At 44.6% G+C, this 26,930-nt stretch overlaps 1 protein-coding gene across 1 annotated transcript in view; it reads right to left on the minus strand.

The window, feature by feature from the left end:
• The window catches only part of ELAPOR2 (endosome-lysosome associated apoptosis and autophagy regulator family member 2), a 101,880-nt gene extending 85,131 nt beyond the window's left edge, over positions 1 to 16,749 (minus strand). The window contains exon 1 of the mRNA XM_065667316.1: positions 16,433 to 16,749. Coding sequence (XP_065523388.1) covers positions 16,433 to 16,561 — 129 coding nt within the window. The 5' untranslated portion in view covers positions 16,562 to 16,749. The remainder of the gene's footprint in view (positions 1 to 16,432) is intronic.
• Between the last annotated feature and the right edge of the window lie 10,181 nt (positions 16,750 to 26,930).

A 26,930-nucleotide genomic window follows, 5' to 3' on the forward strand; every position in this document is an offset into this window, starting at 1 on the left:
GATTTTAGACAAGAATTATCAGGAAATCTTTTTTTTTTTCTTGTTTTCCAGTGAGCTCCTAAATCTTCTGAAAACTCCCCGTCAGATTAAAGAGAAAATTGAAGAACATGGTGGTAGAGGATGTTTGTAAAGGTATTAGTATTAACTATGGTGTGCTGGTGTTACTGAGTCATCCAGTCTTGTAGTCACCCAGCAGTAATATTTGGGCAGGTTTAATCTACTTTCATAAAATGAATATTTTTCCATTAACTGCAATGAGCTTTCCATGAGGTTTTATAATTTTCCTCATATTTACAGCCAAACAAGTATAATTTGTCAAACTGAGAATGACTTTTATTACTATCAACCTACACACAACAACTCTTCTTCACTATTCATGACAAGAAAATCTTACAGTTTAAGAGTCATCCATGAAGGGTTTCTTTTTGTGCTTCTTTTCTTTCTCTAAGAGTCTCACTCACTACAATAAAGGCACATTTAACAGTATTTTAAGTGTAATAAACACACACACAACATGCTATGTGGCTAAACTTTTCACTATCTGTGGCAGCACATCTGTGCTTATTTTACACTACCCTACCAATATTCACCCCACTGCCTCATATCACTTTGCTTCTACACAACATGAATCAGCTTTTGCAGGAGTTACGAGATGCCACCGTTTTCAGCCTTGTCAATGATAATGACTTCTCCTGAGGTTCTCCCTTCCAAAGCAGGAAGCCTTATTTCAATATTCCATAAAAGCATTTCAAAATAACTTCTTTAACTTGTTCTTTTTTGTGACAAGACATTTTCAGGTCACTGCATGTGCAAGTTGGCAGGGGAGAACAGGATCACAGTGGTATTGGGTGCATCTTTACCTCAACCCAAAAAGACCGATCCCTTAAACGCCCTGCTGAAGCAGGCTCTCAAGGCTTAAACCTGCAGTATTGAAGCCAACAAGCTTGAAATATGAAGCATTAACAGAGATGTTAGGCTTAAGGAAAAAAATGTCAGTTTCATGCCAATATTCACAATCCTATATAGGTCCATCAAAAGCAGAATTAATGGGCTACAGCTTTTTAACTGTCAATATTCGAGTATCCTACACAAAGCCTAAGTAGCTGCTTTGTTAACTACTGGGAATATAGTCCTTATCCACTCTTTATACCAATAAATAAGGTAAAAAGAGGCGTGGTACCTCTCACTTATGATTTGATAGTATTTTCCCTCCCCCCACTTATGACTATAATCATAAATTTCTCCATACAAAATTATAAAGAAGAAAACTCACTAAAGCCTCATGTTCTGTTGCTCAGTATTTAACTGCCAAAGCACAGAGCAAACAAGCAACCTTGCAGAGGGAACAATGGCAAATTGGCTCCACATGACACACTTGGAAGGAGTTTCTAAATCCTGCTTTAGCCAAGAGCTGAAGGTGATGGTGATGTTCACTACTCAAGGGTCTTCCAAGACCACCCACATGATGACACTCATCTGCCTCCCCTGTGACAAGGAAAGTTTTTGGTACTGATGGAAGATGTTTCCCAAAGTGTTCCAAGATGCCAGATGCTCAGCCACAGTCCATGTACCATTGTGGCATCAGAATATGTCCCTGCTCATTGCAGGGGGTTTGGAATAGGGGAAGTTCAGGGTAGATATAAGGAAGAAGTTCTTTACTGTGAGGGTGGTGAGGCATTGGCACAGGTTGCCCAAAGAAGTGGTAAATGCTCCATCTCTGACAGTGTTCAAGGCCAGGTTGGACAGAGCCTTGGGTGACATGGTCTCAAGTGAGACATCCCTGCCCATGGCAGGGTGGTTGGAACTGGATGATCTTAAGGTCCTTTCCAATCCAAACCAGTCTGTGATTCTATGACAGGGTGACCTTCAACAGTCACTTAAAACCAAACTATTCTATGATTCTATGATGGATGGTCCCCAGCCAACTGGGTGGCTCTCACCTAGTCTCTACCCCAGTAACAGAGCAGCATCCAGACACATCAGCAGAGAACTGTTTGCACAAGATCACTTCCATACTCACAAACCAGCTTTTGTTTTCAGGAATAGTAAATTTCACTGCCTATTATTCACAAACATCAACTATATGATACATCTTACGCAAACTTTGCATGCATATGGACACTAGATAAAGCCACCCAGGGGATCTCAGTACAGCATACTCTAATTCACACATGCTGGCACAGTGTAATAAGCCAAAATGTTCTCCAAGGGCAAGACCCATGCTTCATTACAATACACTCAAGCTTTTTACTCAGTTACCCAGTTATTACAGTTGAGGAGGCCTGACAGTATCAAAGTTTATCACGGTTCTAATTATAACTTTTAATATGCTGGATTTTATTCATTCCTCCTCTTTTTCAACCTTGATGTTTTATTCCCAGCTATTCAAGACTTAAGGCTCGTAAGTGAAAAGAGAACCTTCCATTTTTTCTGAGTACGTTGCTGACTGTTGCCTATTCAGAAGGCAGTCTGCACAAAGAGAGATCAGGGTGCAACTATTTATTAGCCCAGAACCAAATCCCAAGAAGGCAATTACCTACCGTATCTGCAGCATCCCAACAGAAGTTTTAAAGCCACAGGGAAAATTGCTGCGCTTTGGTTTATGAAGGAATCAAGGCCATCAGGAGGTTCCAGACATCAGATGGACAACAACCAGATGAATCAACTGCTTCAAGGTGAGTGAGCAGACCTTGGACCCAGGCAGCCTCTGCTCAACAGATGTACAAACTGTCCCCAGGCTTTCCTTGTGCATTCAGCTTTCCATCCCCTAAGATAACTTCTCCGTCTTTATTTCTGCTCTTTGCCGTCTTTCTGAAGCCCTGCACCAAAGCTGTACCAAATTTCAGTAGTTCCTCAAGAACCAGCTATGAGAACCCACTTCTTGTCACGCCCTCTCTTTATCAGATGCAAGGCAAGATGACAAATTTGGGTCTTTTTTTATATTCTCAAAGGACAAGACACAAGAAAAACCTCCCTTTGGGTGCTCCTGAGGTGTGTAGAGTCAACAAAGTAGAACTACATTAGACATAAAACATCAGAGTATGGTAAAATAATTTACCTCAGATGAAGACCTGAGCCGATAATTTCAGTGGGAAAAAAAATATATCGATGTAATTGAGAAATATGAGACAGATGGAGCAAATGTTAAGGTAAATTTTATAGCACATTTATATATGAGGCTCCTCCAATCTGAGTGAACCATTTAGAGCAACATAAACATTTTGGGGAATCTGTAAATGCATCCTAGAGCCTGTGCATCTCCTTCCATATGTGCACTACAGTCACAGAGCTATCACTCTGAATCAAGTTTAACTCCTGCAGTTACGGTATCCAAAGGGAAAATACATCTTCTAGGATTCAGTTCACAAATTATTACCAAATTGACCTCATCCTCACAGGGATCCCAGCACACTCATCTGTAAGGCTCTGGGGAGACTTTAGAGTAGCTAAAGTGGGACTGCAGTTAAGATAGAGAGGGACTTTTTACAAGGGCATGTAGGGACAGGACAAGTGGGAATGGCTTTAAGTGAAAAGAGGGAGACACATATTAGATCTTAGGCAGTTCTTCCCTGCGAGGGTGCTGAGGCCCTGGCACAGGGTGCCCAGAGAAGCTGTGGCTGCCCCATCCCTGGCAGTGTTCAAGGCCAGGTTGGACACAGGGGCTTGGAGCAACCTGCTCTGGTGGGAGGTGCCCCTGCCCATGGGAGAGGTTGGGGCTGGATGGGCTTTAAGGTCCCTTCCATCCCAACCCTACGATTCTACGTGGAGCAGTATAAAGGTAATACAGTTGCAGAAGTTGTCCATTTTAATCCAGTGAGGACCAGGACTATGGCCAGATTAAATCATTAGAGGAATCAATATGGCCCATTTCATTGCATTTCCTTTACCTTAGCATAGTCCCACAGTAGCATCCTGTCCAATCTGCTATACCAATAACATTTTCAGAGGCATATAAAAGGACATCATCAGTTCATCTTTAAAAGTCTGCTAAATGAATACAGAACAAAGGAAACATTTTTACAAAACCCCACAAAAAGCAGCATGAAATGAGCACCAACCTGGCTTAACACTTAAATACTTATAAAGAACACCAGTCAATGCATTCTTTAAAACACTTCACCTAAACGAAAATCTTCAGTTTACTGGAAATAAAAGGTTTAATTTCAATAATATATCTCAGTCATATCAGAGCATTGACTCAGCAATTCACAGAATTCCCTAACTTTAATCCAGCACGGTATTTAAGCATGAACTTCATCTTAAATAAGGCATTAGTTTTCCAGCTTCGGTGGAATTATTCATGTGCTTAAAACCAGGTACATGCACGAGCGTTTTGCAGAGCTCCTGCTCCTGCCTCTATGCTGTTGGTTATCATTTCCATTAGGTGTGCGAGTTTTTCATGCAGCACAAAATCATTGGAAAAGGAACAACACTGTTATTATAGGGAAGTCTGGGCTCATCTGATCTTATATCATTTTTCTGCCCTGTCACCTCCTCTACAATTTCCTACCAAATGCATTTTCTCCACATTCCCTTTTCTCCTTTGAAGATGTTACTGAGTGATTTGGCTTGCAAAGGCTTGCGGGGTACAGATGTAAAAAGCTCATCCCTCATTCCCTCATCATGATTGACCCAGTTCTGTGCGCTCTTGGTGTGTTCCTCACTCAAGCTATGGGGATGGATGAGTCTGAGCTCAGCTTTTCCCTTTCAGACTTTGACTTCTTTAGACGGCTGAGTTTTAAGCGCAGCCATGGAGAGATACAGTGAATTAAACTTTCAACACGGAAGAGAATACAAAATGTCCTCTAATATATATAGTCCCCAAAAGAAGAGGGCCAAGTGCTACAGTTATTAGTCACTTCTGCGTGCCTATCACACATCAACATCACTTGTATCACAAGTGATTTGCACTCAGACTTGAACTCACATACCTTCCTTGAGACAGGATTTTAACCAAAGTGTTCACATTGACAGTAAACGTTTTTATAGCCAGAACATGAACTGTTACATTACATATACGATTACAAAGTAAGGACTCTCATAATGAAGAGCAGGTGCGTCTCTTTCCCTAAGCCTAATTAATCCTTGCGGGGAAGTAAAAATAGGAGTGTTTTTATTGACTTTCGGCTTTGCCAAAGCTGTATTTACTTTATGAAGATCACGACCAGACTCTGCTCCTAACAAACACTGATTTAACTCAGGAGTCTTTGTGTGTGAGGCAAAACGACTGCAAGCCCAGAACCCACCAGACTGCAGAAAGACTGTGAACTCTTTCCTTCTCCCCTTAGCTGCGTTTCAGTGTATACTTTGCTGCCAGTATCAAGCAGCATTTTATTTGTTTGCTGACCAGATGGCTGAATATTTTCAAACAGGGAAAAAAAAGCACCCCATAGCAAGTAAAACCTTTATATATATATATATATATATATATATATATATATACACACACAATTTTTAGCTGAATCTTAATCAATACTCAACTTTGGGAATGCCACATGGTTTTACAAAAATTCCATTTGGGGGGAAAATAAAGACAGAGAGACTGATGACATCTGTAACATCAGAGGGAGGTCACGTATAGGAGGTTTAGCTCAGGAACTTCTGCCTGACTTGCACTCACTTGCCCCAGGATAGGACCATGCCCTCTGTGAGTGTTTAACTGCATTATGTGTCTGAAATAACCCTGTTCGTTGAGTGAAGCAAGATCCTAATCACAGCCTGACAAGAAAAATATGTAACTGTATATTCTTATGAGGAAGCCTCATCCCATATTGCCCTCTTGGGTTGCCTCCAAGCCCACAGAGTCCGTTTCAACTGCAAGAATAACTCATAAATAAAATCAAGGACAAGCTAGCAGCCCAAGGCAGCCTGAGCTAAGCAAATGATGGAGAAAACACAGCTCAGATTTAACTCAGCCATCGGCTGCATTCAGCTTCTAGACTCTTCCCTGTATTCACGCCGCTAACTCTAATCAAAATGATCTCCAGTAGCAGGGTCTAACCCAACCCTGCTCAGTGCACACTCCTGAAGCCCAGATTTACCCACAGGGCTAAGGCTGCTTTTGAGGCAGATACAAATCCAAATGTGTTAGCGTTTTTAGCAGCCAGATAGAGCTACAAGCTTCCCATAGAGCAAAGGCTGGGTTGAGGTATGAGCTGGGGGGTAACAGTAATAGGCAGAGTTTTGGCTGCAGCACCATTAAACCCACTTCAAGGGGCAGGGTAACACGTTATTGCAATGACTGTACCAGTCAAATCAGGATTGACCCATCAGCCCATAGCCTGGGAGGAAAGTCAGGACAAGGAAAGGCAGGCACAGCTCCCAAGACGTCCCTTGCTATTCATTGCACCCATGAGATATGATCCAGGGTACAACATGAAGAAAGAACTGCATTCCTTGCTGGTTTTCCTGCTTGGGTAATGCAGCCAGCCTGTAATCATGCACATTGTAAGTAATCATAAATTGAAAACCCACCTTCTTGCACTGGGAAATTAATTCCAAATACAAGGTCTAGCTCATTTGACAAACAGTTGCCATAAATTACAAACTGATCATTATATGCAAGCTTACACGTTAGGTTTAATCCTGCATGTACCATAGACAGAAATTTACACTGGCATGAACTTGATGTTAATTACTCCATGGATAGGAAGGGACTCTGCTGTGTGATAACACACCTTTGGTAGGAAGCTGTTACAAGGCAAAACAATAAAACTCTACTCACAAATAGCTCTCCAGCACTAAGGACCAAGGCTGTGCTCCTGCTGTGCTTCCATTTTAATTCAGCAGTTCACAGGCAAAGATTTAGGTCCCTTCTCCAGTGTAACTAGGTCATTGCAGAGCCCTAGATCCACCACTGCAATGTCCCAGCCTTATCAAAACACCTTCACCCCTGCAGTTTACAGGCCGCTGCAAAACAACCTGGTAGCTTGTGTAACAGCTAATGTAATTCAGTTACAGCAGAGATTAATTCCACTGATGGGGCCAGATTAGTTCTATTTTACTTTAGATAACTACAAGTTGAGCATCTACTGGACATAAGCCATTGTACCTCTGCAATCAGTGATGGAAAAGGGGAAGAAAAATCACACCATCCTTTCTGGGTGAGAAAAAATTAGGGTAATTGTCTCTGTCTCGACAACTAGACATTTAGGTCAGACTAGATGCCTGGTTTGTACAGTTAAAAGTGAGATAAGCCCTTTTCATGGTGTGAAATGCTGGTTCTGTCCAGTGCTCAGCTATTTCCACAACACCAAGATCTCATGCTTCGACTATGCATGGATCACTGGAGCAAGTTTTCCATTCACACAGTTTTTCTACTGTCCTGAAGAGCTACTAGGGTGCTACCTGCCCTGCTAACATGGTATTCAAGTAACTGTGCCCAGTTATAGTCATCGCATGACAAAGCTGCCTCCACTCATCTCTATTGCGGAGCTGCAGGACTACTGTGGGAGTTCATCCATAACATCTATCGCAATGTCCCATCCTGTGCTGGGCAAATCCATGCCAGGGAGCACACTAACAAACCTTGGGGTGTCTGGACAGTTTGAGGACCACAGCTCCTTGGGCCTGTCACGTTTAGCAGGCTAGAGACTGCCTATGACAACAGGATATCACCCCAACAATTTACTTCGATTACATATGTGTGCACAGTGAGGTGCCACTTGGGCTCCTCATCAGCCTATTTACAGTGTAAATGTGAGACCTGAAGAATAGCAAAGTTTGTTAATCAAATTGTGTTTCCAGTAACACCCACAAAAAGCCTCCCCAAACCTTGAGTCAGGCATCATTGCTTCTACCCCATCAAATCCATATGATTTATTTAAGTACCATAGGACTTTAAAACACTCTGCAACTTCATTTAACTTCCCAGATTTTCACTTTACAATGTTTACCTTTTCCACCTCTTCTCCGCAATATTTCCCCCATCCCTTTTCCAATGAAAGCTGTAATTCCTGCATAACCACCCTATGAGGCTTTAAGGAAATCTTTTCCCTTGTTTAGCAAAGCAGTTCAGCAGGTCAGGATTGCAATGGGCAATGCTGCAAACCAACTTCTTTTTCTTTTCTTATTTAAAGGCTGGAACTAAAAAAACAATGACTCCTCCAAGAAACCAGCAAACATTTAAGTAGGATTAGCTTTAAGTGCAGTTAAAAACACTGCAAAGCAAAGAGATGGGGGAATTGATTCTTTTTTTACATTATGGTTCCTTTTGGGTAGCATGAATGGGAATCTAATCATTGATCACAGCTATTTCAGTAGCAGCGCAGGGCTCAGAGCTGAGCTATTTGTGATACCTGGTCTGTGCACCCCTAACAGGATGCTGTGACACTACAGGACATGTTGCTTTGGTGCAGGATTGAGCAACGCCTCTGGATCCCCTGCCTCCCACTAACACAGAGCACAGTGGGCTTCCAGCCAAAGGAAGAATTCAGAGCCCTGCTGAGTCCTATATTAAGCATCAAAACCAGGCATTAATCAGAGTCACCCTGTCTGGTCTTCTAGAAAAGGAGGCAGTTGGCCTGGGTTCAGCGGTTACTTGAGCAGCTCTAGGGAAGACGGCTATTACTTCACTAGCCCGGACACTTGACATGCATCGCAAGGCAGAACAGGCTGCTCATCAGGCAGGTGCTTGCCAAGAAAGGTGCTGTGTGAAGAGGTGAATCGCTTCTCCACTCCAATTCTACTGAGCAGCCTCCCCACAGCAACCCAGACATGCACATCAGCCCACATTCCCTCCATGCAAGCGTAAGTCCTGCTGTTAGGAGTCTGGTTAGGGGCCCTGTTTCCTTCCTTTCAAGAGAAGTCTGAATTTTTTGGATGAAATAAGACCAAACAAAAGAGAGAAGAAACGAACCATCTTGGGAAATCTCTCCTTTTCTTCATTTGCTTTAAGGAACCACGGAGCTGGAGATGAAAAGCAGCTAAGCAGAAACAAGCCGCATTTGATCAATGCTGTTGACCTGCCAGCAGGAAGGAGCCATGGATATAAAAGCCTTGTAAAAAAATCAGGAACCATCCATTTCTGACGTGCCTCTCCCAAAAGACACGGCACCTCCCCTACGTGTGTATAACACATGGCTGGCCTGTGCGGAGGCCTTGCTTTGAGACACTTCAGAGAGTATGGACAAAACCAGAAGGATTTCACATGACGCAAGAAACGCTATGGGAAATTAACGCTTTAAGAGTCAGCAGTTGAGGTCTGAATCACCTTTACTCTGGAGTTTGCTGTTGGAAACCCCCACCTCAGTGCATTTTAATTTTCTGCAATTTAGACACTGATTTCTCTACCGTTAAATGCACACTGTACTTTATCAAGCCAGCAGCAATTATGCTAATGGCCTCTTCAGGTTTTGCACTCCCCATCCCTTCTTCCTCTAGCTTGGTTATCTGATGCATGTCGATTTCCTGACCGTATTCATCACATCAGAAATACCTCTAAGCACGTTCAGGTCAGTTCTAACCTCAGAGGGAAAGGTCACCCTTTCCCCAGAGCAGGGCTTTTTCATCAAATTGGATTATAAGATTAGCATTAGTAACACACATTGGTAACTATTACATAGAAAATAGCTCTTTTTGGCTGTGTCTCCCTAGTAACTAGAAGAGGGCTAGGGATCTGCCCGGTGTCATGGACCAGCTTATCCTGTTTTGGTGAATCTCTTCTCCTGATGCTCGTGCACTCAGTAGGATGGACATAACCTTTTAACCAATCCCAAACACCCACAGCCACTTTCCTGTGGATCGTCACTGTAAAATGTATCAACCTCTAAGGTGGAACAAAATTTAAACAGCTGAAAATTGAGCTTCCCAGCATTTTCACCACCAATCCATCTCCTATCATTTTCTGTAGGTACTTTCCTGTAATCTTCAAGTATCACCACAAACCATCTGTGTTATGTGTTGTATTTCTTGACCATAAAACACTAACAGATAAGAGAGGTTAATGCCACACCAGCAAGGGAAAACGGGATGAGTGATTTGTCCTCTCTTTGTAGCAGTAAAAACTCTCTGCTAAAGGAATTTTCTAGTTGGGAATAGCCCATCATCTGGGATAATTTTTTTTCCATTGAAAAGATATCTTACCACCAGCAAACACCCTTCCCTGCAGAGACAGCACTTGCATCTCTAAAGCCAAAGCACAGACCTCCACAACAGAGCAGCAACCCAGTTCTTTCACACCTTCAGCACACACATCTGTTTTTCTTCTCCCTACATCAGGAAATGCAAGCCCTTTGCCGTTATCTCAGTATAAATCTAGGCTAGCTCTATCCAGCCAAAATGTTGTGTTCTAGGAATAAACTAACAGGGACCAGCCTCCTGCACTATTTCTAGCCCTCCAGAGACTAAACACTGAGTGTTCTTTGCCATTCATCCATCTGAACACTCACCATTCTCTTCTGTTTCTTTTCTCTTCCTTGTTAACCCTGGCAGGTTAGTTTTCAGGCGAATCACTGTCTGCTCTGACTCAGCACAGTAACAGGGTCATCAGCACCAACCCAGAGGAGCCAGCAGCTCAGCTGCACATGTCATCTTAGATCATCCCAAATCAGCTGTGAGCCCGCATCCCAAGCACGCAGCGATTACTGTCTGGCCCTATTTATCAAGGTGAGGATCACAATGCTGGTGAAACAAGGTCATTATTAGATTTAGCTAACGCTTTGTAATTGAAAGGGGGTTGTTTGGGGTTTTTAAAAGGCAGTTGTTGAAAAAAAAGGGGTCTTTAACTTTTCCTCTTCTTCAAAACCAGAGATTTTCTCTTTCAAAAGACTGAAAACCAGCAACCAAAACATAAACAGATTTTCAGGTCCAAGATATGAACTAAAATATTACCAAGTAGTGAGAAGGACACTCTTTTCCAAGGAAGTGTAAGTGTTAGGAAAGACATAAGCGTGCTGGATGACCAGCACAAGACCTTCACAGTAAAGGCCACTGATAAACCTTGGCAATGTCTGGGAGACATGTGGGACCTGTTCCCAAACACTGCTTCTTTCCTATCTATCTCAAGCATGAGGGGTTCAAGGCTGCTTTTCTCATTACCAGCCTTCATCTGTTCCCCACCTTTTAAATTGTTGCCCAACTTAACTGGCGCTTACCACTTCCTTCAGCAGGCATTGACAGCAACAGACACATATGACATAAGAGAAGCCTGCTCTGATGGCATCTCCCCATTGCCCACAGAGCAAGTCCCAATAACCCCTGGCTCTGCCCCAAGGCTGTTCCAGTCTGTGGGAGCCCTGCCAACGCCCTCACAAGGACAAGGCTCACAGGGCAAGGGGTCCCCATCAAGCTGCCATAAAGCAATGCACAGCACTGCTGAAGCTTTCCCAACCAGCACCCCAAAGGAGGCAGGTGACAACCCCAATCACTGCATTCACTTATCCCGACACACAGCTCGCTGACAGTCCCTGTTGGCACCATGCGTGGATGCATCAGGAAACCCAGCAGAGCTCCTGTCCCTGCTCAACCTCTCTAAAGCTACTAAAACTTTGAGGAACAAAGAGGTAAAAAAAGAAGAGAAAATCATGGGCTTCTTTACAGGTGATAAATACTCACCCTGAGTGATCAAGCGGTGTTTGATGGTGGAAGAAATGCAATCCTGTGTCGGCTTAATGTCTACTACTCTTTTGAGTTTATGGTCTATTACAGCAGTTTCCACCGTGCCCAGTTTTCTTATTCCTGAATCATTACGACCCTGGTTCACTTTCCATTTTTTATACCAGCATCTGTCTTCCTTCTCTGGTTTCAAGTTCTTACACCTCACCAGTTTCTCCTGTGCTTCCCCATTATGTGCTGTGGTGGCAATGCCTTCTGTGCGCCAGCATCTGTCTTCTCACCTTTTCTGTACCTGTTTCCACACCATCGACTTCATTGTCAGCAGTTTTATGGCATGGTTTTGGCTGCACTTTCCTTATCCTTACGACCTTCCATCACTGTGGCAAATGGAAGCTGTACAATTTCTCTTTCTGCCTCAAAGGCACAACTCCGTGTAGCGAGAGGTGATAAAAACAATACAATCCATCTAGGAATCTTTTCAGTGCCTCTTCTGCTGACTATGAACTGTTCGTAAATTAAGAGTCTAAGATGTTTCAGGGTGTTTAGGAACCAGGGAATACAACAATGGATCACCCCAGCAGCTGGTATAGATAGCTCCTGCTCCACTGCCAAAATAGCCAGTGCAGATGTTTCAGAGAATAGGACAAGGATACCAACAAGGGACAGCAAGTGAACTGACTCAGGAGAATTCCTTCCTAAATGTTTAGCAATGAGCTAATCCCTTCAGAGATTGTAAGGCCAACAGAGACTAAATGAATCCCAGAGATCAAGAAGTCACAGTTACATGAAAATAAAAAAGTATTAGCTTTTAAAAGTAATAACATTGAGCCAAGTGCACAGAAAGCCTTTTTCTTTCTACCCTATCCTAAAGATTTGCATCTCAATGATTTTCCCTACCCCCTGCATTAATGCACCTTCTTCTTTCTCTTCCTCCTTCAAGTTATTATCTTCTTACCTAGGCAGCACCACCCTGAGATCCCTGTATGTGAATTAACCAGTTAAACAACAAACATTCACAGTTCCTGAATCCTAGTGATGTTTTCCATTATTTGTCCAACTCATTTCACCAGAAGCACACAAGCTGCCTCCACAGAGCCATCCACATCCCTTCTCCCTAGCAGGTACAATTTGCTTATAACAGAAGAGGGTTTCAGATACTCGGATTCCATCCAGCAGACATCCCTGCTACTCCTGCCATGTACACTTGGTGCCAGGCATGCTGACTTAGATAACACCCTTCCAAGACTGACACGTATCTCCTCTCCATCTTTCACATGCAATGACAGAACTTCACCTCATTTCCCAGGCTGCTTCACTTAGTATCTGGTACCTTGAATTAGGATACTAATATACTTAAAATATTTCACATTTGACTTAGATACACCCCATTTTAACCTTTCCTTATCATGAAATCTGACATTACTTCAACATGCTTTGTCCACTTCACTCGACCTAGTTTCAATTTCATGCTTCCCCTCCCTCCTTAAGACTTCATTGCCTTTGTCTTGCAAGTGACTTGTACAACTAAATTTCTCCTAGTGTCTTTATCATTTCCAGAAGTATTTCAGCACACTAGTACAAAAATACTTTCCCTCACAGAAGGCATTTAGCACTACCTTCCCCATTCACTTTATAATTCTATATTTGGGTTACCTGCCTGCTGAAATGACAGGTAAACTATCCAGCATAGCAGAATCACATTTATCATCTGTATCAAAAGCATATGTGTTTGCTCTCAATCTGCACAGTAACTGAGACTCAGGGTATATGAAAGAAAACACTTTTGCCAGCAGCTCACATATCTCTCTTTGCAAACAATTTGGCTGAATGGGAAGCAAGAGAAGAGTCACAAATCATTCAGCATTGTTGGCTTTTTTATGGTTGCAGAAACAACAGAGAGAAGGAACGATGAAATGAAGAAAAGATCCATTTAGGCTGAGTATCAGTTAAAATGTCCTAAAAGCAAGATCTGCTCAGATTTGGGCAAGTCTCTAAGGTGAAGCCAAAGAAGATACATTTAGTTGGAAAGTTAAGAAAAAGCACCAAACACTGGAAAATAAGATGCAACATCCCCGAAGTGGCAGGCGGTATGGCCATAAATATCAGTTCCAGCATCATAGCTGAATCTGTATTTAATGCCAGTGAAAACCACGGGTGTCATCAACTCCACCTCAAGTCATATTTTGTGCAACACATGAAACTTGTACATTAGTATCCCATCCATCATTGGCATAAGCAGAAAGAGTTCACCAAGCAGTTATTCTTCTACCACTGTCCTAATCTGAGTTATCAAGTCACCAGAAACATAGGATACAGCAGTGGATCCCTCCAGATTCTGCACCCCAGAGGTACCCTGGGCATCCAAGCTGAGCCTGCCTCCATCTCGAGGATGCACCTAACTCCCCTTCACACGAGCTGCTGGCATCAGAGAGCTCAGGGAAAGCTCGTGATGTGCATGGTCATCACAGCCTGCATGGAACACTGTTATTCCAGAAGCTTATGGCTATATCAATTTCCTCCAAACCTCAAAGGAACATTCATTCAAGCTGCTTGTACATTTGTTCTGCGGCACAAACCCAGCTTTCCTAAACCCAACGTGCTGAACTACTACAGTCCCTGATGAAAGGAGCCAATGACAAAAACATTTCTGGAAAGTGACTTTGCTATACATTATTATTTTTACTACATATGTAATCAGAGCACCATGGAGCCTCAGGCATAGCCAGAGATCCCACTGCTCCAAATGCTGTACCAGCACAGAAAGCTCACAAACTGGCAGCCATCCGTAGCTCTCTTAACAGTGAGGAAACAGCAAAACAAGCTGTCAAGGAAGGGAGGGGAAAGAAGTGCAGCTAAAGGACAGATCCCCTATAGATTCAAAATGAACTCTCTGCCAGTCCATTAAGCCTTGGGCTTCTCAAGCCTTTCAGGTACAAAACAATAAGACCTTTACAAGCCTCCCAAGGACTGCAGTACCCTCTAAGAGGCTGTTGTTTCTCATTGCGTGACTCCATCCCTCTCTGATTCTGCCCAAACCAGAGTCAATCACCATGGGAGCTGTCGTGATTTTAATGGCAATACACCCAGATGACTCAAATTAAGCTGAATTAGGGCAAATAGCAAAGTCTTTGAGACCAACACATAATAGCCAGGTATTAGCCATGTTTTACATGAACTATTTATTAACTTCTGCTCTTCCCTTTTGCAGACCAGCTGATGCGATACACTGGGGGTTTGCAAGCATTTTGTTTCTTCTTTTCCCTCCAGACATGTTTGTAACTATATTCCCCAAGACATACATTTGCATGGCTGCATACGCACACCAGCACGAGTACCGTACAGCTTTTTAGCCATGTGACTAAGGGATGGTTCTGTCTCAAGAAGTATTCAAGTGAAACTAAATCAAAACAACATTGTCCATTCTTCTGAACAGAAAGCAAAAGCCCTCAGGTCCAAAGAGGCACAGAAGTGGGGCTCAGGAGAGAATGTGCACACCTAAAGCCTGATTCATGATGCTCAAAATACCTCTGCTGAGATTCTTCTATAACCTTCAACCATCTGCAGAGGTTCATTTCTTTTAAGCAAAGCCTTCAGGATGAGATCAGCTGTGAAGGGCCTGTTTCCTTCAGTGGCTGAAAAGGGAGATAGGTAATTCAAAGCAGTGGCTACATAAATCCCCCTGGGGATAACTGATGCTTAGGAGAAATATGCCCAAACATATCCCGCATGTCCCCCTTCTGCAAGATTTCCCATGTGAGACAGGCACTGAGCTCTCCCACTGAGGCTCTGCTACTTGGAAGACAGCAAGTAGATTCAATAGGCAAAGAGGGAATATTCCCTGGGCCCGGGATGTCTTCTTTCACTACATGGGCTCCTGCCGCCCCAGCCAAAGAAGTCCCATGCTGCAGTAGCACCCAAACATAGATCAGGACCTTGTGCCAGCCAGCCTGGCTGCAGTCACCCACCCTAATCCAGGCTTAGAATATACAACTTATTTCTTGCTAACCAGTGCAACTGCAGTAGGAGAGGTGAGGAAGCTCTGCTCCTGGAGCATCCTCACAGTGGTGGGAGAAAGAGGGCTGAACACTGACAACCCACTTACAGGTTTCTGCTTGCTAGAGCAGCACCCTGGACACCAAGACCTGTTTGGAAAGGGAGTACCAGCTTCCACACCCCTGCACCTAGATTTAAAACACAAGAAAGATCCACTCACTCATCTGAAGCAGCAGAGAGGCTCTCTCTGCATGTAGGAGTGAGGATGGAAACCCTGGAGCACAGCTCCAGCCGTGGTCCCCTCCATCAGGGCTCCTTTCGTGCCACCCGGAGCCGGGCATCCCTCTCCCACTGGGCAAAGCGGTCCCTTCTCACGGACCGCTGCTCCCTACAGCAGGGTCTTTGCAGCAGGAGAGGCAGAAAGTTTCTCTGCCCACGTCACGCACATGGGGACAGTCCGGGCTGACACGGGTTGGGGCGACACAGCTTCACCTCCTCCAGCATCCCTGTTCTTCGCACTGATTTAACACGGTATTTAGGGAAGCAGCGAGGCTCGCCGAGTACCGCTTGTTTGGAGGCGGCTCTGCTGTTTCCACGCACCGGGGAGAGCAGCGACAACGGGGGAGGGAGGAATTCGGCACTGACGGCTATAAAGGGGCCAGTAAATGCGTGATGCAGAGTCTCGGCCGCCCCTCAGAGCCCCGATAGCACCACAGCGGAGGGTCCTTCACCCTAATGTGGTCCCACAAACAGCCCGGAAAAGGGAAGGGGAGAACAACAACCAGCAATAACCCCTTCCTGACGTGCCACCCCCCACCCGAGCCAGCGCATCCCACACACACCCCCTACGGATAGGGAAAACCCCGGAGGAGGAGGCAAATCTCACCTCTTCGCAGGGCGGCAGCTGCAGGGCGGCCGCTTGCCAGCCCAGCAGCCAGCAGCAGCACACCCAGGCGCTGCCCGGGTACCCCCGCTCCGCTCCGGCCCGCCGCATCCTCATTATCTTCATCCTCATCCTCACCGTCCGCGCGCACCCTCGGCCGGCCCGGGCGGGTATCACCGGCCCCTGCCCCTGTTCCTGCCCCTGCCGCGGCCGGAGGGTCGAGCTGCCCCTGGCCCTGTGCCCCGCCTGCACGCGGGCATAACCCCGGGCTGGCACCGACGGCAGCGGCCCCGCCGGCCGCCCGCTCCCGGCAGCCGGCACCGCCAAAGCCGGGAGGAGGGGCCGGGAGGAGGAGGAGGAGGAGGAGGAAGGCAGCGCAGGCGCATGCTGCCGAGGCTCGTCCAGCCCCGGCGTGGCAAACGGGAGCGCAGCAGCACCCCCAGGTTGCATGGCCCCAGCCCCAAGGGTTGTGGGGCAGGAGCGAGAGCGAGGGGTGAAATCCTGCAACTCCTCCCCGGCCCCGAAAGGCTCTACTGGGATAAATCCCCCAGTCCTGGCCCTCCTGTGGGATACCCCATCCTTGTGCATGGCAGCCCCGGTGATGCGGGGTGCTTGGACCTATCTCCCTGCCAAGGATGCCCCTGTCCCCCCTGTAAGGATGTTTCCATCTGAGATGTGTGGTGGATGTGAGGCGTGGGATGTGAGGATCGCTCACCTTCTCACCAGAGCATGACAGCGACCCTCCTCTGAGGGTTGGGAGAGCAGCTTGTTCATGGCCTGATCCAAATTATTATTATCCCAGAATTATGCAGGCTTCCTTCTCCGTGGTTGCCTTTCAGCCCGGATTTTACCTCCCATTCCCCAGCAGCATCCAGCTACTTATTCCTAATGAGGTGTTTTACTGCCTCTGCCTCCCTGCCATGTCTGACAGACCGGCTCACATCCCTACTCCCTCCTGCCTCCTCGCTCCTTTCTGCCTCCTCTTATCTAACCAGCAGAACCCAGCACACAGTGCTCCTCACCTCCAGCACAGTGTGTAGCTGTCCCTGCTGATCTACCTTTTCGTACCCCAATACCCAGCCCTTTATTTTATACTTCTAATTGATTGAGTGACCTTTCTTTTTGCAGTTTTACTGCAATGCCAGCTCACCACAATCCAGGTTTGACTCAGCCTTTATTCAGCTCTTGAAAAGAGATGAGCATTATAAGGGGAGAGTCATCTCTTTGCCTGCATCATGTAACCCCTCTCTCCATCCCTGGCTGGTGTCATCACTGTGGCTGTGTGCTAATGCAAAAATGCTCATTTTATATCATTTGAGGACCTTGCTAGAGCAGTCAGGAAGGGAGCTCTGTGACACTGCTAACAGAGGCTAATCTGAAATCTCCCTTTGTCCTCATACTGAGCCTTGCTCCGTTTTCAGCTCTAGCTGGAGGAAGGAAAATGGGTTATCAGTTCTTCCACCAGCGGTCCCCATCCGTCCCCGGGGTGCCAAATGAAGCAGCTCATGGAAACCACTGCACCCAAAAAAAGTCATCTTTCCAGAAAAAGTGGAGAAAAGGATATATAAACTGTGATACTGCTCTATGTTTTGTGCTCCTGGATCAGGTAAATCAGTCCCAAGGACCCACTGCTCACCTTAACTGGGATGAAATCCAGTATCTGAGGAGCACTGATTACAACTGGAGCAGCGCTTCTGTTTGCATCTGCTAAAATAGAACACAAAGCTGCAGGCACTCCTAGACATGCAGCAAGGGACTCACACAGAAGATACATGGAATGCAATTATTGGTTGGATTCAGCATGTCTTTCATACAAGGAAAACAGGTACGGAGGTCAGCTTCTAGAATAGTGCACTTCTTGCTGCAGTTGTTGGTCTCGAATACAAACTCAGGGTGGGAAGCAGACCTGGCAGGGGCTGTTGGCAGAACTGCTTGCAGTGCAAGGGTGGTTGTTACCAGCCGACAACCCAGGGACCCAAGGAGGCAACAGGGCCACTAATACAACAATGGCAGGAGTCAGTTCAAGCAAGCAGGTGTCCTGTACGGCATGGGGATGGGTGAGGAAAGGGGGTACCAGTGGGTGCCTGTCCGCTGCTCTATCCCCCTTTTGTTGCACTAAATTATTCAATCTTAAACCTCAGAATAAGAAGAACCCAATTTACAACTAAAAAGGTAAATACTCATAGTCAGTGCTCGCTGTGTTACCAGGAGCTATTTACTGTCCTCTGTGGGATTTGCTGTCTTCCTAGCAAGAAAAAATCACTAAGATCTGAGATTACTTCATTTTTCTTTTCTTGCTTTATGTTTCCAAATGACAGAAGGTCCAGAAATTTCTTGAGCTTTAAAAGCAAGGCTGTCACTTCGGGTGCTGCGCTGTTTGAACAGGCTCTGAAATGTCTCTGATATTAAATCCTGCAAATCTCACCTGAAGGCAGCATGGTAAAAATCCTGCAGTGCAAAGTAAGCATGAAGGCAGCAGAAAAAGAACAAGTATGCTGTTTTAAAAGTTAATGACCTTAGATAGCCATGAACAGATGAGATAGAGGAAAGTAGTGCGGGATTTAGGAAGCCTCATGTAACTTTAACACCAAAGAAGAAGTAATACCTACACATAACATCTATATGTAAGGCAGCAAAGTTAGAGGATTTCAAGATCTAGTAAAAGCAGACAGCAGGCAGTGAAACTGGGATTTTCAAGACCTGTACCTGAAATCTGGACCTAATATTGTGAGTCAAATGGTAGGATACAAAAGTAATTCAGAAGACTCATGCAATCTGAGTTACAAACCATTGCCCTGCTCTACTCCATTAAAGTACAAAAGAAAAGGAGAAAGTTAAGTCGTAAGTGATAATTTATACTGCAACATCCATGAGATGTGTTTCAAGCTACATCTCCAGAACTGCCTGTGTTTCATTGCGCCTCTCTATTAGTCCAGTGTAAGTTAAAGATGCTTTTAAAAGTGAACCTTTGTACTGTTGTTGTAAACTGCGCCCAGAAAAACACAACAGCTCTCAAGCGTTTAGGGTCTAGGTCTGTAAACAGTTCTTTCTGACATCGGTGAGATGCTGAAAGTTAACGACGGACATTCATGTTTGTAGAGCTCAAGCCCTAGGTTTCTCCATGGCACCAAAGCAGCCATATGTTGCTAATGTTAATGACACCAAGTGAAAGGGAAAATTAAATGGCTGCCAGCTACTGTTTGGATGACAGCAATTAGTGACTGCACTTGGGATTAGTCAGGCCTGTGGGCTGACATTGGCTTGTGTGGGAATACATCATAGGGTAGAGTGAAACTATTAACCCTTGTTCCCTCTGCCGGCTTCTAATGAAAGCTCCTTAAAGACCTTTGCCTGCATTCACCTTTCACTGCAGTTTTGGGGAAAAATAAGCAGTATAAAGCAATTTCATAGAGTTTCTTCACTGGAACTCATTTTCCAGTGTTGGTGATTCTTTATGTGGTTAAATGATGTCATTATGTACAAGGGTAACTGGTTTTCCCACAGAAGGTAACATATTCCTTTAATTTGCTTATACGTCTATCTGTTTTACCATAGTACCTTTTGCTCAGGCATAAAATCATAGAGTCATAGAATAGTTTGGGTTGGAAAGGTCCTTAAGCTCATCCAGTTCCAATCCCCTGCCATGGGCAGGGACATCTCACCTAGACCATGTCGCCCAAGGCTCTGTCCAGCCCGGCCTTGAACACTGCCATGGATGGAGCATTTATGACTACCTTGGGCAGCCTGTTCCAGTGCTTCACCACCCTTAAAGAACTTCTTCCTTACTGAACTTCCCCTGTTTAAGTTTTAACCCGTTCCCCCTTGTCCTATCACTACAGTCTCTAATGAAGAGTCCTTCACCAGCACCCTTGTAGGACCCCTTCAGATACTGGAAGGCATCTCCTCTTTCTATGGACTATATATTTTCCCATATAACCTGGTCATCTGTGCACTCTCCATGGGGGTATACTTCATCTGAGATAAAAATTAATGCTCTTTAAAGACATCATGTCATGCTTGTGCTTTGCTAAGTGCAGTTAAAGATAGCCTTAATATGCTCTTGCTCATTCCCATGTTCTTACGTTTAGATTCCCAAACCCTTCAAGCTCTTTGGAAATTCAATATACATAGCAACAGTAAAAGAATGTTTCATACCTGTGTCTTTGGTCCATCTCTGACCTACTTAGATAACAATTTTACTTTCAAGTCATTCAAGGACCATCATGAGTCCATCCTAGGACAGTAAAAGAGTCATCCTGAGAAAGCTAATGTGTCAGGATGAAGGCTAAGCAGACACTATAATAATGGGTAATATTTGCTGTGAGATCCTGTAGCCCATGAAAGAGCCTGATGCTGGGATTCATTTCACTTAACTTTATCACTCACAGCTTGGGGTGTTTTGGGAGTACCTTTCACCCTGACCTAAAAAAGAAGTTACAAACATGTGAGATATCTTTTTTAAAGGGTACCTGAACGTGTCCAGAGCTGGCAGTGGTGGTAGCACTCATCAGACATGCTTTTATCACCTATTTTAGGAGGAGCTGAATGTCTTTTCTCTCCAATAACTGCACAGGTAGCTCAGATATGGACACATGGTCAAATGAAGACCACCCTAGATAATTTTCTGCTGCCTGGCATCCTCTTTAGACAAGGTTCATGTCCTCCACCTTTATGTGTGTATTTAAGCGGTACATGTCTGACTGGTCTCTGCAACACACTCTACAGCTCCATTTGCATCCAAACCAAAGTACAGCACAGCGAGAAGGACCTGGAACAGTGGCTGATGGGTTACTTGATGTGGTTGTGCAGGGTTCATCACGTAGCTGTAGCATCCTGATGCAAAACAAACAGGACATATCAAATCTCAAAACCCTAGAAAAAGGCTTTCTGTTTAAAGAAAAGCCAGGATCAGCTTGTATTTCCTTTCTGCAATTCTCAGTCCTATATGTAACACTCAGCATTTATCCCTTCTCTTCCTTTCTTAATACCCTTGTTCCTCAAAGCTGTATTTTTACTTCTTCTCCCAGGAGATGTTTGGAGTGCCTGTGTTCTGCTTTTCTAGCAAACTTCACCTTATGGATCCCCTTTAAACCTCTGGGAGCCTTCCAGACGTGATTTCTTTGTTCATCCTTTCTCTCATTGGGACTTTAGTCGAATTTCCCTGTAAATCTTGCTCATGGCCTGGAACTAGAAGAGCTCCTTGAATACATACAATGCAATGTTAGCTTTGCAAAGGTTGGATAGAAAAGACTCAAAACACTTCTGCACCATTTTAATCCACAGACCTGGAGAAGAGAGGTTAGAGAGGTAAGTTGCCTTCTTGAATCACAAGAAATTCAGCTGTAAGAGAAGAATCTATCTGCTTTTGAGTTAGCCACATCTGACAGCTGACATGATCTGGCAGCTCCTTTGTTGCTTTCTAAGGGAAAAATCTCAATTTTCAGTTTTAAGTTGTATAAACCAGCTGATTTTCAACCCCCCCAGTGCATACAGAATAAAAAGCTGTTATCACTGCATTAAAACCAGTTAGCATGTTTGTTTTGAGTAAGGAGGAACAGCAGTGGTAAATATTTCCAAGATAGCTGATGACAGACAGCAGGATCATCATCCAAAGCCTTTCGCTGTTGCTATTAGAGTTTCCTAGCCGTTCATCCACAGATGCCTTTTCCCAGCAGAGCTATGTATCTGCTATTGGGTAGCTAAAGTGTCTTGAGTAATGATGATTCTCTTGACTTTGTGTGCAAAGCTGAGCTCTGAGGGACCCATTGTGACATGATTATGTCCAAAGAGGACACATCATCTGGGGGGGGGGGGGGGGGGGTGAGCAATCTGGAAAGATATGTAGCTCTATTTATAGAGCGCTAAGTACAAACTATTACAAAGCTAAAATCTCTATGCTCTGGCTGTGTTGATTTGGTGTGTGAACTAGGTTAGGATGAATGACACAATAAATAGCTTTTCGCAGTAAAGAAAGGTTATTTGGGCTAATGCTGTTTTCATTCCTACAGTGATGCCGGGCACACTGAGGCTGATAGTCTTCAATGCAGGTTAGCAAGGCTCTGCAAGTGCACATCTAAATTAGATAGTAGGCAGAAGCTCTTCCCTGTGAGGGTGCTGAGGCGCTGGCACAGGGTGCCCAGAGAAGCTGTGGCTGCCCCATCCCTGGCAGTGTTCAAGGCCAGGCTGGACACAGGGGCTTGGAGCAACCTGCTCTGGTGGAAGGTTGCATGGCAGGGGCTTGGGACTGGATGAGCTTTAAGGCCCCTTCCAACCCAAACCAGTCTGGGATCCTATGGTGGTGCCCCTTGGGAAGAAAATGGGCTCATATTTTCTATTGACCAGCTTGAGCTTGATGAAGACTTTTGCAATTAAAAAGCTGCATTCTCAAGGGCCTTCTCAAAGGTCTTTCTGCTTCCCCGGAATCAATGACAACATCTCCTCACTCTTCAAAAGCTTCGAAGAAAGCAATGCCTGGCTCTCCCAGGGAAATAGGTGGGAGCCATATTGAGCCAATATTACAATGCTTTGAAAGTCCCACCTGGTTGACAAACAGGAAATTTTGCAGATATGACATGTTTTATTACCATACTGTTGCTATGGCTGGCAGCAGAATTAAGTGAGCTGCCACTGCCAATAGTGTTGACACACGCAATGGCAGCAAATGACTTTAACTCAGTATTAACAACAGTATTGATTTTCTGCGCCCGGGAGAGCCTTTGTAAACTTTTAAACCCCAGTTTTGCCAAATAAAAAGCACCCAACTAAATGTCAGGGATTGCAACAAAGTCATTTTAGTAGAAGGCAGAGATGTAATTCATCATGTGAGAAGACTGCCCAAGTTCACGTATAGGGGTGTGAAACTGCAATGACCCTATGCGAGCACATGGATGAAATAGGTTTTTCCAAGGTGTCTCCAAGGTGATGCTGTGACCAAGCAGCCAGATCTACCCTGACAGGCTGACCTACAAGTCAACGTAAAGTCATGCCTATACCCATGGGGCTTCATCTGTAAGGAGGCTATAGCGATGACTCTAATTCTGTGACAGTGTAATTGTGTGTGTAAGGATGTATATAAGTTAAAGCAGAACATGTAGTGTTAGAGGTTTTGCAGCCATGACAGGGAAACCTTAAAGTGCACAGCACTGTTAGCAGCAATCTCAGCATCTGTGAGGCTTTCACCTCCATCATCACCATCCTGGAAGCAATAAATACCATCAAACTTGTGTGCTAATGTAAAATCTTCGTAACGACCTCTTCTCTCTGTCGGGTGTTGCAATTAGATGAGCACATCTAGCTGTCACATGCATCATCTGTTTGAGAAGTTATTTTGTCCTACCACTGCGACAGTCTCTGCGCAGGTTTCCTGTAGTTCAGCTCTGCATGAGTCACACAGTATTTACCCAGAACACTGGGCTTGGTTATGTTTAAAACAATTTCTGCAGACATCATGCTCAGAAATAAGGACTGCATGAACTCTTTTTTGTCTTGCTGAGTTTCCAGACTTCCTCTCGTGAAACTCATTAAACCCAGCTCTCTCTGTTGATCATTGGGGAAAGGTTTGGGGCCAAACCCAAAGAGGAGCAGCCCCCCAGCTTGGGAGTTTTCACCCCTTTCCAAGAGAGAGGACCACTTGTCTGGAGGAAAGGATGCACAGAGCTGCAGGATGGCTGGGCTTTGCCTGGTTTCCTGCAGGAGGAGGGAGCAGATGTGTATGTACCACAGCAGCCCTGTCCCTACCTTCAGGAGATGCCTCAGAGTCAGCCTTAGTTGCTCCACACATGGTTTTGGGGTGATGCTCTGAGTCCTACAGATTAAAGTGTATTATGGTGTCTTTAGGAGCACAAGCTGTTTCCTTCACAGGGAATATGGCAGTACTTGAATGGGGAATATCTTCAGCTGCAATATGTTTACTTCTCCAGCTCCCTCAGGATGATGTTGTTTTGACACAAAGGCTCAGTTTGATTTGCTCCACAAAATACTAATTAATTGCTCTGTCAGCACCTTTAAATTTGGGAACACACCACAGCCTTCAAAATACACAAAGGTAAATTTCCAGTTTAAGGGGGGAAGTGATCTATTGCACTATAAATAGACTTCCGTATTAACATACTAGTGCTCAAGTGGCACTAAGATAAGTAGAATACTTGTAAATGTAATTTTGATGCTTTATTAATTGTTCCCTCATGGATTTGTTTTCCTCTTTACTACTTTCCTGACTTCTCCTCCTCTTTAAAACTCTGCTCAACTTACTGCCTTAACCCAAAGATGCATTTTCCCCAGTGTCTTTCCCAATGCCCCTTTTCCCTGCTAATTCACTTGAAAGAAAATACTTTTAATTAAGTGAGGTTCATTCTAAACCCTGCTTTTTGAATAAGGATTCAGCTCATGTGCCAGCGCCACTGGTTATGAAGGTGTAGAGAGGCATGGCAAGGACAAGTGCCTGCAAGAGAGCTGTGACTGGTGGGTAAAATGATCACTCCAGGGACATGTTTTGCACTTGCATCACTGCCACTGACTCATTCCAGGTAAAACTTATTCTTTTGCAGAACATCAGCCCAAAGCTGACACCTTTGTTAAAGGCTCAAGGTGGGATTTCAATAGGCTTGATAGATGAATGATACTTTTATGGGTCTTCCTCCCCAGACTGAACTGTGGCTTCTGCTCTCTGAGGGAAGCCACTTTGTATTTCTTTATTTCAATTTCTTTCTCTATAGATAAGTACTTACTCAGCCTTTGAGATATTTGGATGAGGACTTGAGGTAGGACAGAAGGGGTTTGTCTGCCAGCTGATTATGCCCCAAGCAGTGCAGTATCTATCAATGAAGTTGGAGTGCAAATCTCCTTGACCCAAGCTTCGATAGAACCACAGATGCTCATGCTGGAACAGTTTTCTGCTTGCCCTTGGTACATGGATGCTCATTCCAGCTTAGACCTGCACAGGGAGAGATACAGGATGGGAAAGCTAAAGCTCCACAGGGGTCAGGTCTCCAGGACCATGAGGTGGACCAGGCATCTCAGGATAAGACAGAAACAGCCAACACACCACCACCCCCCACCAAAGAGACAGCAGAGCTGTGCCTCTTGTTTTATCTGCATTTCATTACCCATGGGTAAGATTTCTTTAAACCCCTTGTGAGGGTTTGTATTAACTCATCCCTACATATTACCAGGAAATAGTGAAGGTGAGGGCAAGGTGAATCTTTAGTACCTCTGGCTTTGAAAAATACAAACATTAACGTCATTAGAAACCCACAGACCTGCAAGAGATCAGACTGAGCAAATTCGAAATTAACCTTGCAAAGTGAACAGTGTGTTTGAATTCATCTCTAAAAACGTGCTTTACCATGGAGGTAAGCTAAAATGTCAGCCCGAAGTTAAAAGCTTGGTAGAAGCAATCTCTGTTTTAAGACTCAAAGTGACCCTTGATATTTATCAAGGTAATGAAAATACCACAGGCTTTTTCAAAAGCTGATGAGAGGTTGCACTCAGCTCACCCATCTTAATGACGAGGTGTTTTTGCCATAGCTGGACAACTCACTTATCTATCACCTTCCTACATGCAGAGGCTAATCCTGCAGATTATTATTTGCCAGCATATCTCTTTTGTGTTAATTAAATATACATATACCTCTGTGTCAATTAAATATATTTATTTTAGATTTATATTTAATTAACAATTATACCTGTAATAGATAACATATATGTATATATATTTCTGGTGACTGAAGTGGCCAAACAGAGTGTTGTGGTTTAAAACGAGCCACACAGCTCATTTACTCTCCCCCCCACCTTTCTCCCTCTTTCTTTCCTTTCCCCCCCTGTCCCGCAACCCGCTCCCGGAGGGATGGGGAAGAGATTCGAGAGAATCGAGAGGTAGCCCAGCTGATCCCCAGATGCTCCAGATGACCTATCAGGTAAAGATGCTTTAAGCAGCAGGGATAACAGAGGTGACTCTGCCCTCCTCCTGCTGTGCCACAAGCAGCTGAACAGAGACAGACATCACCTCCGCACGCAGGGGCACCAGCAATGAGCTGCCTGGGTTGTAATGTGCAGGCTGCTGTTATATAGGTAATCCATTAATGCAGGAGGCTGACAATAGGCCTTTAACTTGCTAAACACAAAACAAAGAAGGCAAAACTTGTGAAACCAAACTGCAAAGTCCTATGTCAGAAATATCAGATGAGTAAACTGTAATTTCCTTCCAAATACAACACATCCCTGTCAAGTCAATGCAGCTGGCTTATACTGCCAAGTACTTTCCTTTTCCTCTCCCTGGGAAATCACAGGAAAACATGCAGCAGCCATTTGAAGAAAGCAAGGATAACCAACCATATGCTGTGTCCCTGGTACTGAGGCAAAATATAGACATTTTCTTGGCATTTGTGTAAGACTGGGAGGTGGCTGGTCTCATCGCCCAAGTAAAAGTGATAGGACAAGAAGAAACAGCCTCAAGCTGGGCCAGAGGAGGTTTAGATTGGGTATTAGGAAAAATTTCTTCACC

The sequence above is a fragment of the Lathamus discolor genome, chromosome 1 (genome assembly GCF_037157495.1).
Source record: "Lathamus discolor isolate bLatDis1 chromosome 1, bLatDis1.hap1, whole genome shotgun sequence".
In the NCBI taxonomy this organism is placed as follows: domain Eukaryota; kingdom Metazoa; phylum Chordata; class Aves; order Psittaciformes; family Psittacidae; genus Lathamus; species Lathamus discolor.